The following is a 16359-nucleotide window of genomic DNA, read 5'->3' as shown; positions in this document are numbered from 1 at the left end:
TCAATTTAACGACAAGTTCAATGTCCTTTGAGATGAAGAAAGAAAGAACGAAAGAAAGATGCAAGAACTATAGAGTAGTGATAATGGGGGACTTCAATTATTCTAATATAGACTGGGATAATAACAGTGTAAAGGGCAAAGAGGGGCAGGAATTCATGAAATCTGTACAAGAGAACTTTCTTTATCAGTATGTTTCCAGTCCAACAAGGAAGGAAGCAGTGCTGAATCTAGTTCCGGGGAATGAAGTGGGGCAAGTGGAGTATGTTTTCGTGGGAGAGAATTGGGGAACGGTGATCATAATATCATCCGGTTTAGAATAGTTATGGAAAAGAACAACAAACAATCAAGTATTAAAATACTTAACTGGAGGAGGGCTAATTTCACAGAGTTGAAAAGGGATCTGGCCCAGGTGGATTGGAATCAAAAATTAGTAGGCAAAACAGTGAACAATGGGAGGCCTTCAAAGAGAAGATGGTTCAGGTACAGACTAGACACATTCCCACAAGGGGGAAAGGAAGGGCATCCAAAGCAAGAACTCCCTGGGTGATTAAAGATAGAGATCAAAATGAAACAGAAAAGGGAGGCTTATTACAAATGTAAAGTTCATAATACAGTAAAGAACCAAGCTGAATACAGAAAGTACAGAGGAGATCTAAAAAAGGGAATAAGAGGGCCAAAGAGAGAATATGAGAATAGATTAGCAGTTATCATAAAAGGGAACCCAAAAGTATTTTATAAACACATAAATAGTAAAAGGATAGTCAAAGGAAGGGTGGGGGCGATTAGGGACCAAAAAGGAGATCTCCTTGTGGAGGCAGAGGGCATGACTGAGGTACTAAATGAGTACTTTGCACATCTGTCTTCACTAGAGGATTCTACCAATGTAGCAGTAAAGGAGGAGGTAGCAGCGATGTTGGATAGGATAAAAATAGATAAAGTGGATGTACTTAAAAGGTTAACAGTACTCAAATTAGAAATCCCACCCGGGCCGGATGGGATGCATCCTAGGTGGCTGAGTGAAGTAAGGGTGCAAATTGTGGAAGCTCTGGTCACAATCTTCCAATCCTCCTTAGATATGGAGTGGTGCCAGAGGACTGGAGGATGGCAAATGTTGCACCGCTGTTCAAAGAAGGGGAGAGGGATAAACACGGCAACTACAGGCCTATCAGCCTAACGTCGGTGGTGGGGAAGCTTTTAGAGACAATAATCCAGGACAAAATTAATTGGCACTTGGGAAAGTATGGGCCACTAAATGAAAATCAACACAGATTTGTTAAAGGCAAATCATGTTTGACTAACTTGATTGAGTTCTTTGATGAAGTAACGGAGAGGTTTGATGAGGGTAATGTGGCTGATGTGTATATGGACTTTCAAAAGGCGTTTGATAAAGTTGCACATAATAGACTTGTTAGCAAAATTAAAGCCCATGGGGGTTAAAGGGATAGTGGCAATGTGGATATGAAATTGGCTAAGGGACAGAAAGCAGAGAGTAGAGGTGAATGGTTGTTTTTCAGACTGGAGAGAAATATACAGTGTGTCCCCCAGGGGTCAGTATTAAGATCACTATTCTTTCTGATATATATTAAGTATAAGACTTGAGTATACAGAGCAACATTTCAAATTTGCAGATGACATGAAACTCGGAAATGTAGTCAACAATGAGGAGGATAGCAACAGACTTCAGGAGGACATAGACAGACTGGGGAAATGGGCAGACACATGGGCAGTTGAAATTTAACACAGAGAGGTGTGAAGTGATATATTTTGGTAGGAAGAATGAGGAGAGGCAATATAAACGAAATGGTACAATTTTAAAGAGGATGCAGGGCAGAGAGACCTGGGGGGGTGTGTACATAAATCTTTGAAGGTGGCAGGACAAGTTGAGAAGGCTGTTAAAAAAACATATGGCATCCTTGGCTTTATTAATAGAGGCATAGAGTACAAAAGCAAAGAAGTTATGCTAAAGCTTTATAAAACACTGGTTAGACCTCAGCTGGAGTACTGAGTTCAATTCTGAGCCCACACTTTAGGAAGGATGTCAAGGCCTCAGAGAGGGTGCAGAGGAGATTTACTAGAATGTTACCTGGGATGAGCGACTTCAGTTATGCGGAAAGACTGGAGAAACTGGGGTTGTTCAAAATCATGAAGAGTTTGAATAGAGTAAGTAAGGAGAAACTGTTTCCAGTGGCAGTAGAAATAACAACAGAAAATGCTGGAAAAACTCAGCAGGTCAGGCAACATCCGTGGACAGAAATTTGAGTTGACGTTTCGGGTCGAACCCTTCTTCAAAACTGGAAAGAAAAGATAGATCGGAGGCAGGGCTGCGATCGGACAAAAGAATAAAAGAAACAAAAGAAGTAAAAAAGAGACAATAAAAGGTATTAGAAGCTAGACGAGATGGTAATAGGCTGAGATTAGGTGTAAAGTGTACTGGCAGGGCAAGAGATAGCTGCCAGGTGTGAGAGAGAAACAAAAGGAAAGGGGGGGGGGGGGGAAAGGGGTGGAAAAATTGCAAGAAAAAATGAAATAGGGGCCGAGGTTATGATCTGAAATTGTTGAACTCAATATTGAGTCCGGAAGGCTGCAGAGTGCCTAATCGGAAGATGAGGTGCTGTTCCTCGAGTTTACGTTGAGCTTCCGTGGAACAATACAAGAGGCCAAGGACGGTGAGGTCCAAGTGGGAATGGAGCGGTGAATTAAAATGACAGGCGACCGGAAGCTCGGGGTCACCCTTACGGACTGAACGGAGGTGTTCCGCAAAGCGATCACCCAATCTGCGTTTGGTCTCCCCAATGTAGAGGAGACCGCTTCGTGAGCAGCGAATACAGTATACTAGATTGCGAGAAGTACAAGTAAATCGCTGTTTCACCTGGAAGGGGTGTTTGGGGCCCTGGACAGTGGGAAGGGGGGAGGTATAGGGGCAGGTGTTACATCTCCTCCGCTTGCACGGGAAGGTGCCAGGCGAAGGGGAAGGGCTGTTTGGTGTGATAAAGGAGTGGCCTAGGGTGTCTCGGAGGGAGCGGTCGCTGCGGAATGCTGAAAGGGGAGGGGAAGATACGTTTGGTGGTGGGATCACTTTGGAGGTAGCGGAAATGCCGGAGGATGATCCGTTGAATGTGGAGGCTGGTGGGGTGAAAGGTGAGGACAAGGGGAACCCTATCGTGGTTCCGGGAGGGAGGGGCAGGGGTGAGGGCAGAAGTGCGGGAGATAGAACTGACACGGTCGAGGGCAGTGTCAATCACGGTAGAGGGGAATCCTCGGTTGCGGAAAAAGGAAGACATGTCTGAAGCACTGGTGTGGAAGGTGGCATTGTCGGAACAGATACGGCGGAGACGGAGAAACTGGGAGAATGGAATAGAGTCCTTACAGGAAGCGGGGTGGGAGGAAGGGTAGTCCAGGTAGCTGTGGGAGTCAGTGGGCTTGTAGTGAATATTGGTCGATAACCTATCCCCAGAGATGGAGACGGAGAAGTCAAGGAAGGGAAGGGAAGAGTCAGAGATGGACCATGTGAAGGTGAGGGAAGGGTGGAAATTGGAGGCAAAGTGAATTAAATTGTCAAGTTCGGGAAGAGAGCAGGAAACGGCACCGAGTCAGTAACCAGAGGATACAGATTTAAGGAGGAGACATGAGGATAAAAAATGTTACGCAGCGAGTTGTTGTGATCTGGAATGCAATGAAAGAAAGACTTGCATTTCTATAGCGCCTTTCACGACTACCGGACATCTCAAAGCGCCTTACAGACAATGAAGTACTTTTGGAGTGTAGTCACTGTTGTATTGTGGGAAACGCGGCAGCCAATTTGCGCACAGCAAGCTCCCACAAACAGCAATGTGATAATGAACAGATAATCTGTTTTTGTTATGTTGATTGAGGGAAAACAAAGAAAGACTTGCATTTATATAGCGCCTTTCACAACCACCGGACGTCTCAAAGTGCTTTACAGCCAATGAAGTACTTTTGAAGTGCAGTCACTGTTGTAATGTGGGAAATGCGGACTTGAACCCACAACCTTCTGACTCAGAGGGGAGGGCGCTACCCCACTGAGCAATATTGGCCAGGACACCGGGGATAACTCCCCTGCCTGAAAGGGTTGTGGAAGCAGATTCAATAGTAACTTTCAAAAGGGAATCGGATTAATACTGAAAAAATTTACAGGGCTATGGGGAAAGAGCAGGGGAGTGGGACTAATTAACTGGCTTATCAAAGAGCCAGTGCAGGCATGATGGGCCGAATGGCCTTCTTCTGTGCTGTATCATTCGCCGATTCCCTCCTATGCTGCCCCTTGGCGATGGCCTACACTCTGGCCTCACCCATTATCTAGACGTCCCTTGGGGGAGAAAAAAGGTCAGTTGGAAAGATTGATTGAGAGAAGTAAAGTAGGCCTAGGCCAGTCTACCTTAAGAGAGCAAACCAGTTCCAGAGCAAGTTTCACAAGTTTGTGAAACTTAGTCATCACTCACCTAACTTTAGGAGCCAGCACACTACACTACATAACAATACTGGAAAGCATGCAACAAGGGAAAGCTATTCGATCCATCAGGTCCCTAGTTATTGCACAGACCAAATGAAATCTACCCTATTAAAGACTCTGGACTACCCATTTACTCTCCTGCATGAAAGTTCTGCAAAAATCTAAATTATTCATCCATCTCATGCCTCCATTAATCAGTCCTGGCCAGCTACCCGCCAGACAACATTCCCCCTCCCACAGAGAAATCATTCTGTGACGTATTTGATACAAGAAACAGCCAACTTAGGTCTACATCAATCTTGTTAAACCAGAAAGTCTGCCTTCCAAGCTCATCACATGCACTCTAGTGTTATAATATTTAAGTTGCTGCTGTTGAGGGACCCGCAGCCAATTTTTTGCACGTCCCATTCGAATAAGAAAAAAAATACGTGTGCCGTCCAGACAAAAAAGTTTTAAAAAGAGTTGCGAGTTGCAATGCAGTTGGAACCTTGAGGTAGTGTCAATGAGCGAGGCACCATTTGAGAACTGTGAGTGTTGGCAGCGCTGGGAAGTTTGTTAGGGTAAAGGTACAGCCACTTTTATGTTGCCTCAAAGTGGTTTCAGCTTCATAGCGACACAAAAGTAACCGTATAATTCCAGAGTCTGGTCCCGATGTGACTCAGAAGGCAGCAGTGTGAGAATCCACCTGTTGAACCTCCTGGGTATTTTAGAATGAAAGATGTTGGGGTTTTTTTTACGTATTACTAGAATGTGGATGCCGCCACCCGCACTCTCAAAATAGCCAAACATTTACTGCCGATCTCTCTCCTGGCACCCAAAGTATGATTCACGGCCAAGGGAACTTAAGTGGGTATTGCCAGCTATGGATGGTACTTTGTAGCTGCTTGTCTGAAACTGGTAGCACAGGATAACCAGAGCTTGAGAATCACCCTTACATAGGAGCTACAGCACAGAAACAGGCCATTCAGCCCAACAGGTCTATGCCGGTGATTATACTTCACACAAGCCTCCTCCCACTTTAAATATCTCTTCCTACCCTGCCCCCCTATCGCTCTAGTCACTTCTCCCTTATGTAATCATCAAGCCGCCCCTTAAATGCATCAATGCTCTCTGCTTCAACCACTCCATGTGGCAGTGAGTTCTACATTCTCGCCACTCTCTGTGTAAATTCCTCCTAAGTTCTTCATTTGATCTGTTAGTGGCTGTCTTGTATTGCTGCCCTCTTGTTCTGGACTTACCCACAAATGGAAACAATTTTTCCATGTCCACCCTAGCAAACCCCTTCATCGTTGTAAAGATTTCTATCAGGTCTCCTCTTAGTCTTCTCTTTTCCAAGAAAAGAGCCCCTGCCTGTTCAAACTTTCTTCAAAGTTGCATCCTCTCAATTCTGGTAACATCCTTGTAAATCTTTTCTGCACCTTCTCCAATGTTTCAAGATCCTTTTTGTTCAGAACTGAGCCCCGAACTTCAGGTGTGGTCTAACCAAGGTTCTGTATAAATTTAACATGACCTCTCTGCTTTTGGAGTCTATTCCTCTAGAAATGAACTGCAGTACTTTGATTGCACTCTTTATAGACTTAGCAACTTGCATTGCTACTTTTAGCGATTTATGTGTCTCTATTTCCAGATCTCTTTGCTCCTCTACCCCATTTAGTTTCTTACCTTCTAAGGAATAAGTGGCTTCATTATTCCTTCTATCAAAATGAACCACCTCACACTTTGCTATATTGAATTTCATTTGTCATTTATTCACCCATTCTGCAAGCCTGTTTATGTCTTCCTGTGTTTTGGTGCAGTCCTCCACATTAGTAGCTATAACCTCCTCCCCACCCCCAGTTTGGTATGATTTGCAAAATTTTGGCACCATACCTCCAATTCCCGAGTCCAAATTACTGTATTTATGTATACGTTTAACAACAGTGTTCAAGCACGGATCCCTGTGAGACTGTGCCAGTCTGAGAATCTTCCCTTAACTTCTATCCTGTTTTTTGTTTTGTAACCATCTTTCAATCCATTCTGCTTCTTGGCCCTTGACTCCACATGCCCTGACCATTGTCATTGGTCTCTATGTGACACCTTATCGAAGGCCTTCAGAAAGTCCATGTATACCACATCCACTGCATTGCCCTTGTTAACTTTTTCTGTTACTTCAAAGAATTCAATAAGGTTGGTTAAACATGACCATCCAAACCTTCCCCACTCCCCAGGTCACCTCATGCCTTACACCAGCTGCAACCAAGATTAAAGGCTGTCAAGTTGCTCCCAAACCTGTATTAGTGCTGTTCTGAAACCAGTTGTTAAGTAGTGCAAAAAAACAGCCTTTCAATTTTTTTTGCCTCCATTCCACTTGTCTTTGGTCCCATCCAAGCAGAGGTCAGGTGCTGTCCACTGGGAGGGAGATGAAAAATAAACTACTAAATCGGAAAGGCATTTGTTACCACACCTCTTTTGTGCACCTGATAGTGCCTGCTCCAACAGCAGCACAGCCAGAAGCCTGGGATTAGGTCTGTGGTCTAGTGAGGCCAGAAAGCAGAGGAAAAACACCTTCAATTTTCTCCTCAGTATTTTCACCAACACCGTGAGCACTTAGAAACCATCCTGTCACCATACATTCCTGAGGAGACATCTGTGACAGATCATTCGGAGTAATCTGGTAGACACTGCTGCAGTTCTGTCAGATTTTACGTGCACTTCTGCAAAGTAAAGAAAGTTTTACCCTTGCCCGGTCACATTGTGCCAAGCCTCTGCTACAGCGCAAACTTACCCCAGTGGCCACTGCACAAGATGTTGATTAGAGCAGGTTGCAACCCAGGGGCTCTTTGGACCCGAGAACTCCTCGATTATAGAAATGGAAGAAAGCTTTACATTCCGTAGCTTATATCTCGAATTGTTGGGCACTTCTTTACAAATGTCCCTACTTTGTTCTGGTGCCCTCAATAGGGAAGTAGTGAGAGGAAGTAACTTGGGAATTTTGCTCTACAGAAGCAATTTTAGCTCTCTGAGGTTAGAAATCAAAACCTGATGAGCAAAGCAACTTCCAGCACAGAGGCTGGTCCAAGAAAGTCTTTAATCACACTTTGTCACATTCTTTTTTTTTCTCCCTACCCTTCTATTTTCTCCATTGCGTATTTACCAACTGAGCTGTCAAACTATCCCACAGCTCTTTTTTTTAAATAAAAAAAGAGTCACAGCCAAGGCCACTAGTTTTGTGTTTTCATGTAAATCGGATGGAATCACCAACCTTGATCCGGTAAAAAGCCCATGTAATAAAAATAGAATTGAACTTATTCCGTCACTGTAAACCAGTGGGCCTGATTATAGAGACTAACAAGCCCCCTGGCTCTTCCATTTTCAGAGACGGAAAGAATCACTGAATGAGATCCACAAAACCCCGGTAAAAATCCCTTTTGCCAGCTTCAAGCCAGTAGATTCTGCTGCTATGTCCCTGGTTACCTGGTAATGTCCCTTTTCGGATAACTTGCTGGTTTCAACATTAGCGTCAGGAGAAGAATCCTGGATGTGGCTGTTGTTGCCAAGTTTAAAAGTAAACTGACCAGGATAAAATGCAGACCCTCGTCCTTAAACTTTTATCTATCACAACAGTAACCAGAGCTCTTCAAATTAACTTAATAAAAAAAATGTGCATTTCTTTATTTATAGCTGTTGAATTCCTTTCAGTGCTCAAAATACTTTTTACTTAATTCAGGAAATCCCTGACAGCTGAGTGGGCACGTGCATGTCCCAGTCTAGGTGAGTCATTCGGATGAGCAAGGCCCCAAGTTTGATTCCTAGTCTGTTCTGAGTTAGCTGTCCTCAGCCCGGGTAGGAGTAGGGTGCTACAATTAACCGCTTTTAAGAATAAAAGTCAACCAGTACAGATCAGGGCTCAGCTCTGATGTCCTGTGTGATCAAACAGCCCATCAATCTCACTTTCTGGGCTCGCAACACACAAAAACAGCCAGTTGGGAAAGATACTGGAGGGCTGCCAGTGATAGTAGCACCATACCCTGCTGTGATTCAGCACATTCACAGGGAGGGGGGCAAACTGGAAAACAGTTTGCTATGGCAAAAAAAAACAAGCTCCACAGATTCTATTCGCTTACTGAACAGATTAAAGGTGGGACTCGCTCCCAGTGAGCCACAGCGAAAGGTGTAACTTCTTGTTTCTCTTAATCGTCTGGTGAATATTTGCGCAGTTGTACTGAAGAAATTCTGCATCTCGCTGCAGGTGTCATCCTGTAAAGAACACTCCCGCCCCCCCCAAAAAAATGTGTTATGCAAAGAACTATAAAGAGTTGGGTATTAAATGGAGCCTGGTTGTGTTCAGTGTAGGGTAGTTGCTGAAGAAAGATAAATCAGGTTACCACTCTAACAAACCCACAACATCTGCTCCACTCGTAAACTGAGTCATAATACAAAACAGAAGTGCATAATATATGAGGGAGCTGAAATGCAGTAGCACCAAAGTTGTGTCGCTGATGGGGGTACAGGATGAGGGATGCACAGGAGTACAAGGCTAGTTCAGTGAAGAAGGTCTTTCAGCCCATTTGATCTCATCCTTTCAAAAAAACAACCCTAGCATCTTCTCAGTACAGAATCTTAGCAGTTTATTAAAAGACCACTGTTCTGGCCTCAACCAGCCTTGATCCAGATGTTTATCACCATCTACATAAAGAAACAATTCCTGCAGCTGTCCTAAGTTTGCTTTTCACATTACCACTGCGCATGGAACACTAACACAAGCACACACTGAGGACATCGTACCGTTATACAGGATGTTTTCTTTCCAGGATAAATCTTCGATGCCGGTCTCACAGCTGCTGTTAGATTCGTTGCACAGGGCAGTGGAAAGACCCCTAGAAACACAAGCCAAGGAGGCAACACATAAGATGGTACTCAATGTTAGACTATGGCCTGTACTAATATTATTACATGAAATAAACCCATTGTTTGTTTTTATTCAACGTTCTTATACTGGGGTACAGTTCCACATGTCCTGGCTAATATTTATCTGTCAACCAACATCAGTAAAAAAAAAGATTCTCTGGTCATTATCACACTGCTGTTTGTGGGGCCTTGCTGTGCTCAAATTGGCTGCTGTGTTTTCTACATTGCAAGAGTGATTACACTTCAAAGATACTTCACTGGCTGTAAAACACTTTGGGACGTCCTGAGGTAATGAAAAGCACTATATAAATGAAAGTCTTTCTTTTTTTTTATTGTGTTCACAGTGCTCTGGTACTTTGCCCAAATGGCCACTCTTCACATGTAAGCCTGAACTGTTGCGTGTTGGCAGGCTATTCGAAGGTAGGAAGTTATTATCGCCCGACTCAAACCTGTGCTCACCTAATGTCCACATATGTGCACTTTCCAGAAGGTATCACTAGCTACCGATTGGGGGCTGACTGGCTGATATTTTTTCCCATAATCTTGGAGCTCTGAGAACAATTGTAGTGCTGCAATCTCTGTCCTGGTTGAGATCAGTTAACTCAGCGATCAAACTTGGACCTTCTGGTATGTATGGCATATTACTACACCTTGTGGTGCACTTATCCACTAAGCCACACGGCAAACTATAAACCGCAAAACTGTCATTAGGCATACTGGCGTCATTACAGGCAGGATACAGTCAATACATACTAACATTGTGCAATATGTTAGCTGCTCAAATTACTCCCACTAATAGTGACTGGCCTGTTATCGCCACTACTTCACCTCTGCTGTGTGCAAACTGCCTACCATGTTTGCTGATATAACAAGAGTGATTGCACTTCAGAGTAATTGATTATATATGAAGTGCTTTGGGATGTTTGAGAAATGTGATAAGATGCTATATAAATATGAGATAAGTGTTTTACAGTTCTCTTCGGACACAGGCCAAGTTTGGACAGATTTAACAGTACAAATAGACACAGTATACAAACTTCACACGCCCACCATAGCACATCACGTAAATCTAACTGATAGCACACAATTGGAACTGTATCATCCAGACCAGCTTCTGCCATGTTTGGCCACTCTACAATACCAGAACTGCACTTATGATCTCTCGAATTCAAGGGATTTCCAAGAAGGTAGGCAGACCCAACTAAAGCAAGTCGGGAGTCAGCTCACTAATGGGAAGTATCAAAGCACATCCGCGGGAGTAAGTTACTATTACCACAGATTATAACAAATGTTGTTATGAATATAAAGGTGCTGTTCTCGCTTAACCTTAGATCGACTTTTTCTTTTAACTAAAATTAGAAGACAGGACTTTTATGCCCTCCACTGTTTTATACACGGAATACCGAATGGAGCATGGTGGGATACTCACTGAATTCGGAAGGTTAACCTTAAATTAAAGAAAATATTTCACTCCTCCTTAATACATATCCCTCTCCTGTTCCCTCCATAAGTTCAAAGTTCAGGTAGTACAAAATCTAGAATGTAACCTCCAACACTGGAATATTCTTTTACTAGTCATGTGACTGGCATACAACATTTCTTGTATTAGAACGGTTGCAAAGCATCACACATTTTCTGAGGTAATTTCTCATGAGCTAAAACATTGGCAAACTTTGGCATTTTTCTGCTTTGCTCTGCTCCTCACTTCTAGATGCGGACTGATGCTGGGCTAAAGTCCACTAGGTCTGCCAACCTTCTGGTGTCTTTCCCATTTGTCATGTGGGAGCCTAGACAGTGAATCTTAGCAAGCTATTTGGCAATGGGGAGCTTCACAGCCAAGCCTCATCCTGTCCTTAACCAATGTCCTTTTCAGCAGGGGTCACTGGATCAGCGATCAGGACCAGAATTCCTGGCCCGGGAACACCGATGATTATTTAGCACCGATCTGCTGCTCTGCTTGAATTCAAACTTGAAGCAAAAACCAGGAATAATTCCTCGGACCTTCCCAGGACCATATTTGGCAGTGCTGTGCCATCAGAGGAGCTTGTCAATGAGATTTTTTAACAAACCTAGGTGAAATAGCAAATAGAAGAGAAGATCAATCAAGCTCTATTACATGGTACTGAGATTCTGTTTTAAAATTTTGCAGATTGTAAGAGGAAAGAAAGACTGAGGAAAAAGTCAGTCCTGTGTGTTGTAACTCATAGCTCATTGATCCCATCAAACCTTCTGTTTGCGTGGCTTTAATCTTAGAATAAAATAGAAAATATGTCCTATCTGTCAAACATAATGGGGCAGTAATTCCTCCCCAAACGCGTGAGTACGGAAGGGGTACTCACGCGTCTGGCCGAGGAAATGCCGGTTTTCAGCATGCACAGCGCATGCGCTGAAAACCGGCATTTCCTCTCCTCTAACCCAAGAGGTGAAGAGGCTAGCGCGTGCACTGTAGGGGGCAGCGCGTGCGTCTTGGATTTCCTCTGTTTTGGGGATTTGCGCATGTGTAAAGGCCTCCGGTCTTTACGCTTGTAAAAAGCACACGTAAGTATTTATTTTTACAGGTAAGTGGTGTTTTAGTGCAATTTAGAATTTTTTTTTCCACAGGTTTATTATTTTAAAGAATCTACAATAAGGTAAGTTTAGTTTTAGACCCTTTTTATTAAAAATTTATTTTTTTCAAAAAAATAAATTGTTTAAATTATTTTTTTAAACTTATTTATACTTAATTTAATGATTGGGATGTTTTTTAAAATTTTATTTAAAGTTTAAGTAGTGTTTTGGGGTGCAGTACTTTTTATGAGTTTGACAGTTCTTACTCTCAAACTTATGAATGAAGTTTCCCCTCCCCCGATTGGCTGAACAGTGCTCACCTGATCCCAGCCGGCACATCGCACTAACTACGCCGCTGGGTCAGGTTAGCACAGCGCGCCGACATCAGAACCGGGCCACTGACAGGAAATCCACTGCGGGCCAGGTTTCAGATGTCGGCGCGCCGGGTAAGTGCACATCGGGGGCTTGCACGGGCGGCAAGCCCCCGACACCAAGTTCTGGGCCATTGAGTGTCTGAATTAGGGAGACTAACAGGATGAGGGATAGCTGGCATGCAACACAGTAATGTGTAGAGCTGTCACCTCGCAAGTGGAGATATTTAGCAGAGCTCTCTCCATGCCTTGACATGCAACTGAAAACAAAAGGTGACCTGGTGGGTACTTTCTTAGGCCAGGAGGATCAACTCAAACCGTTTGGTGATGCAAGTTTGTTATCATAACTACATGCCCCTGGAAATATGATTTTGTTCCCACTGATTTGTGCGATTATCACCCCAACTGAGATAGAATAGAATGATACAGTACAGAAGGAGGCCATTCAGCCAATCGTCCCTGTGCCGGCTCTTTGAAAGAGCTCCCAATTAGTCCCTGATGCGCTATCAATTACTCATAAAAGACTGAGAGTTAAGAGAGTAACTAAAGGCTTTTATTAACAAAAGAATGAAGGTCTGCCTCGAGTGGTCGACCGGTCCAGAAATACAAAGGGCTGGGGAGCAGTCACCTTTATACTAGGACTTGTGGGAGGAGTCAGCCAAGGCATGTCCAGGCATGTACACAGTGGAATACAAACAGTGGTTTACCACAGTCCCACACCCCTGCTCTTTCCCGAAAGCCCTGCAATTTTTTCCTTTTCAAGTATATATCCAATTCCCTTTTGAAAGTTACTACTGAATCTGGTTCCACCGCCTTTTCAGGGAGTACATTCTAGATCATAACAACTCGCTGTGTAAAAAAAATTCCTCATCTCCCCTTTGGTTCTTTTGCCAATTATTTTAAATCTGTGTCCTCTGGTTACCAGCCCTCCAACTAGTGGAAACAGTTTCTCCTTATTTACCCTATCAAAACCACTCATAATTTTGAACACCTCTATTAAAATCGCCCCTTAACCTTCTCTGCTCTAAGGAGAACAATCCCAGCTGCTCTAGTCTCTTCACATAACTGAAGTCCCTCATCCCTGGTCAGATCAGCTAACTCAGCCCAGGTGTAGCATTAAACTTGGGACCTTCCTAGACTTAGGGCTTGATACTGCACCAGACAGTTACTGAAGCCAATTGGGGCAGATTGTTTCTATAAAAGTCTACAGCAATCTGTCATACTGTTTTAGGTATGCGCAGAAATAGTCAGTTCGTAAGTGCAATGATTAGTGTCGTACTGAGCTATACAGTCCAGGAAGGTCCACGGTTCGATCCCCAGTCTGTGCTAAATTAGCTTATTTCAGCTGGGGTGGGGCGGTAGTGGCACAGCCTCAGCATCCCTGGGCAAGGCAAGGGAAATTGGCTAATATTCTCTTTTCTGCTTGCTATCAAGCGACTCTACTGGAAAGTGCAAATATTTGGTGGTCAGATGAGAACAGGATTGTACTCAGCTATGCTGCATCCCAAAGGAGAATAGCCTGTCATCATCCATTGTCTAGGTTCACAAATGAAGAATGGTCACTGGGGTGGGAAGTAATGGAGGGTGACTGGTATCCATGGAACCATGACCATGAGCTTATGCCTTCAGGAGAGGGAGGAGAGAAAAATCGAATATCTTGAAAATGCAATTGTTACTGTAAACCAGAAAGAAAATGCTGCATTCAAAGGGTTAATATCTTATTCATAGAGACACTTGAGCAATAGTAAATTGCAGGAGTGTGTTCCTGAGAAAGGAAAGGAAGTAAAATAAAAAGGTGAGAGAAAAATTAAAGGAAATCATCTTTTAATTTTAAAACCTACCTTACTAAACTTGAGGTCTTTCCTGATAGGTGGCTTTGCATTAGACACATGACATGGTTGAATGAACCTGTAGTAATGTACGTCTACAGCACAGCCACGATATTCAAGATATGATCCACTCCGCCGTGGAACCCCTTACTTGGTAATTTGAACTACCACTACCAACAGCCCGAGAAACAACAAATACTCGCCGCATACCTGTTGCAGGCTTCACGCCTGCAGTTCATAGTGCTACTGAAAGAATTAAAAATCCACCTCACGCTCTCCCTCTCTTTCACATACACGCACACAATCTTGCTTGGTGTTTCTCCTCTATCCCTTTCTCCGCGAAGAATTTTTCTTTAAAAATCCCTTCCATGAATCCAGTCACGCACACTGGCCTGGTACTAACAAACCAATCTGGCACAAGGAGTTAAGTTCCTGTGTTTTCACTGTTGCTGGGGCGGAGCCAGTGCCACAGTGACGAGACATGCCTAAGAGTCAGAAGTCACATGCAGATTTGCAAAGGGATTAACTCTTTGATATCATTCCCATTTTCCCTTATCAAATACTATTAATAGAATTTACCACAATTATCTCTCTCCTGAATAGTGAGTATTAATGCATTGCATTGTCACTGCTATACTCACTAAGGTGCATTTATACTGCTGGTACCAGTTTGAGACTGGTACATGCTTGGAGCAACATGGGGTATGTAGAGCCAAGTTATACTACTGCCACTGAACCATCCTCTGGCTGAGGGAAATGGAAGTCTTACATGCATCCAATTAAGATTATTGAGTCAGCTTTTCACAGGCACTAAAAACATGAAAAATGAAGTTCCTTTTTACGGACTGCTTTGCAATGGCTGCAGTTGTACTGATGCTAAACCAAAGAGGTGTGAGACTACCTCAAGGTGGTCTTGCAATACTAGCCAATATTCACACTGGAGGCATACCACACATGTTACACTGATGTGCAAGAACAAGCAATTTTGATTGTAAAGGTCCCACATGAAATGTTTTTGAGGCAATCCCAACCCAATGGGCATGGATAGACAACACAAAATTGATGTAGAGATGCCACAAGATGACTGGTGTGGGAAATGGAAATGCAGAAGGGGCACTTTTCTAAGGACAGGTTAGTTAAGGTACGTTATTGGAATAGAGCAGAGGGAGCTTTACTCTGCATCTGACCGTGCAATGCCATGCCTGGGAGTGCTTGAAGGGGCAATGTGGGTTGAAATTTACTCTACATCAAAGCCGTGCTGTCCCTGATCTGGATCTCCATAGCAAGGTTTACTCTGCATGGTTGAAATAATGGAAAACTATTTCACTCCCCTCACCTTTGATGAGTACCAAAATTGTGAAGTTTTCAAAAAAATACCAGCAAATGTACCAAAATGAAATCAATTTTATCTCACTTCAAACTGGTGCTGAATATAATGGCCCAGAAATTAGGTTCGGGGGCTTGCCGCGCGTGCAAGCCCCCGATGTGCACTTACCCGGCGCGCTGACATTTCAATTATGGCCCGCATTGCATTTCCTGTCACTGGCCCGCTTCAGGTCCTGCTGCGCAGTGCGTGCGTGACCCAGCGGCGTACTTAGTGCGATGAGCCGGCTGGGATCATGTGAGCACTGGGCAACCAATGCGCTGTGCATGCTGAAAACCGGCAATTCCTCCGGGCCCACGCGTGAGTACCCCGTCCGTACTCACGTGTTGGGACAGGAATTACTGGCCCATTAACAATTAACCCCCATCCAGTCAATCAATAAAACAAAAAGCAAAATACTGTAGATGCTGGAAATCTTTCAGGTTGATGACCTTTCATCAGAACCAGAAGATGAACAGTTTAGATGGAGGAACAGAGCCAGGGAAAAATCAGGTGGGGAGAAAGAAAAGGATAGTCTGTGAGCAGATGGAGGGCAGATGATTGAATGACAGAAGTGATAATGGTGGAAGACAAAAGGAAGCAATAGTGAGAGAAATTAGAGAAATAAAAGATGTATCCAAAACCCAGAGGATGTGTGAATGGTTACAGCAGAATAGCAGAGGCTGAGCGAAACATGGAAAATCAGGCTCCAGTGACCCGGGAACATGGTGGAAGAAAAAAAGCAGGTGACACCAGGGGTGCAGACCACCCCGCTGGCCGCATAACGACAGAAGAGCTCCATCCCAGACACCAGTCCGCAACCTCTTCCATTCCCGAAAACACTAGTGCACCATCCTACATTATCAGCACCTGCTGTCTGAGAGGAAATGG

At 43.8% G+C, this 16359-nt stretch overlaps 1 protein-coding gene across 4 annotated transcripts in view; it reads right to left on the bottom strand.

The window, feature by feature from the left end:
• The window catches only part of LOC147100545 (rho guanine nucleotide exchange factor 10-like protein), a 179007-nt gene that overhangs the window by 71281 nt on the left and 91367 nt on the right, over positions 1-16359 (bottom strand). For all 4 annotated transcript variants that reach the window (XM_085966906.1, XM_085966907.1, XM_085966908.1 and 1 more), the window contains exon 6: positions 9236-9327. In XM_085966906.1, the coding sequence (XP_085823032.1) occupies positions 9236-9327 (92 nt within the window). The remainder of the gene's footprint in view (positions 1-9235; positions 9328-16359) is intronic.

The sequence above is a fragment of the Somniosus microcephalus genome, chromosome 25, assembly GCF_052327205.1.
Source record: "Somniosus microcephalus isolate GS21.2 chromosome 25, FLI_Smic_1.0, whole genome shotgun sequence".
NCBI classification, from domain to species: Eukaryota; Metazoa; Chordata; class Chondrichthyes; order Squaliformes; family Somniosidae; genus Somniosus; species Somniosus microcephalus.
The sequence above is the reverse complement of the archived record's forward strand: the minus strand, read 5'-3'. Positions and strand labels throughout refer to the sequence as shown.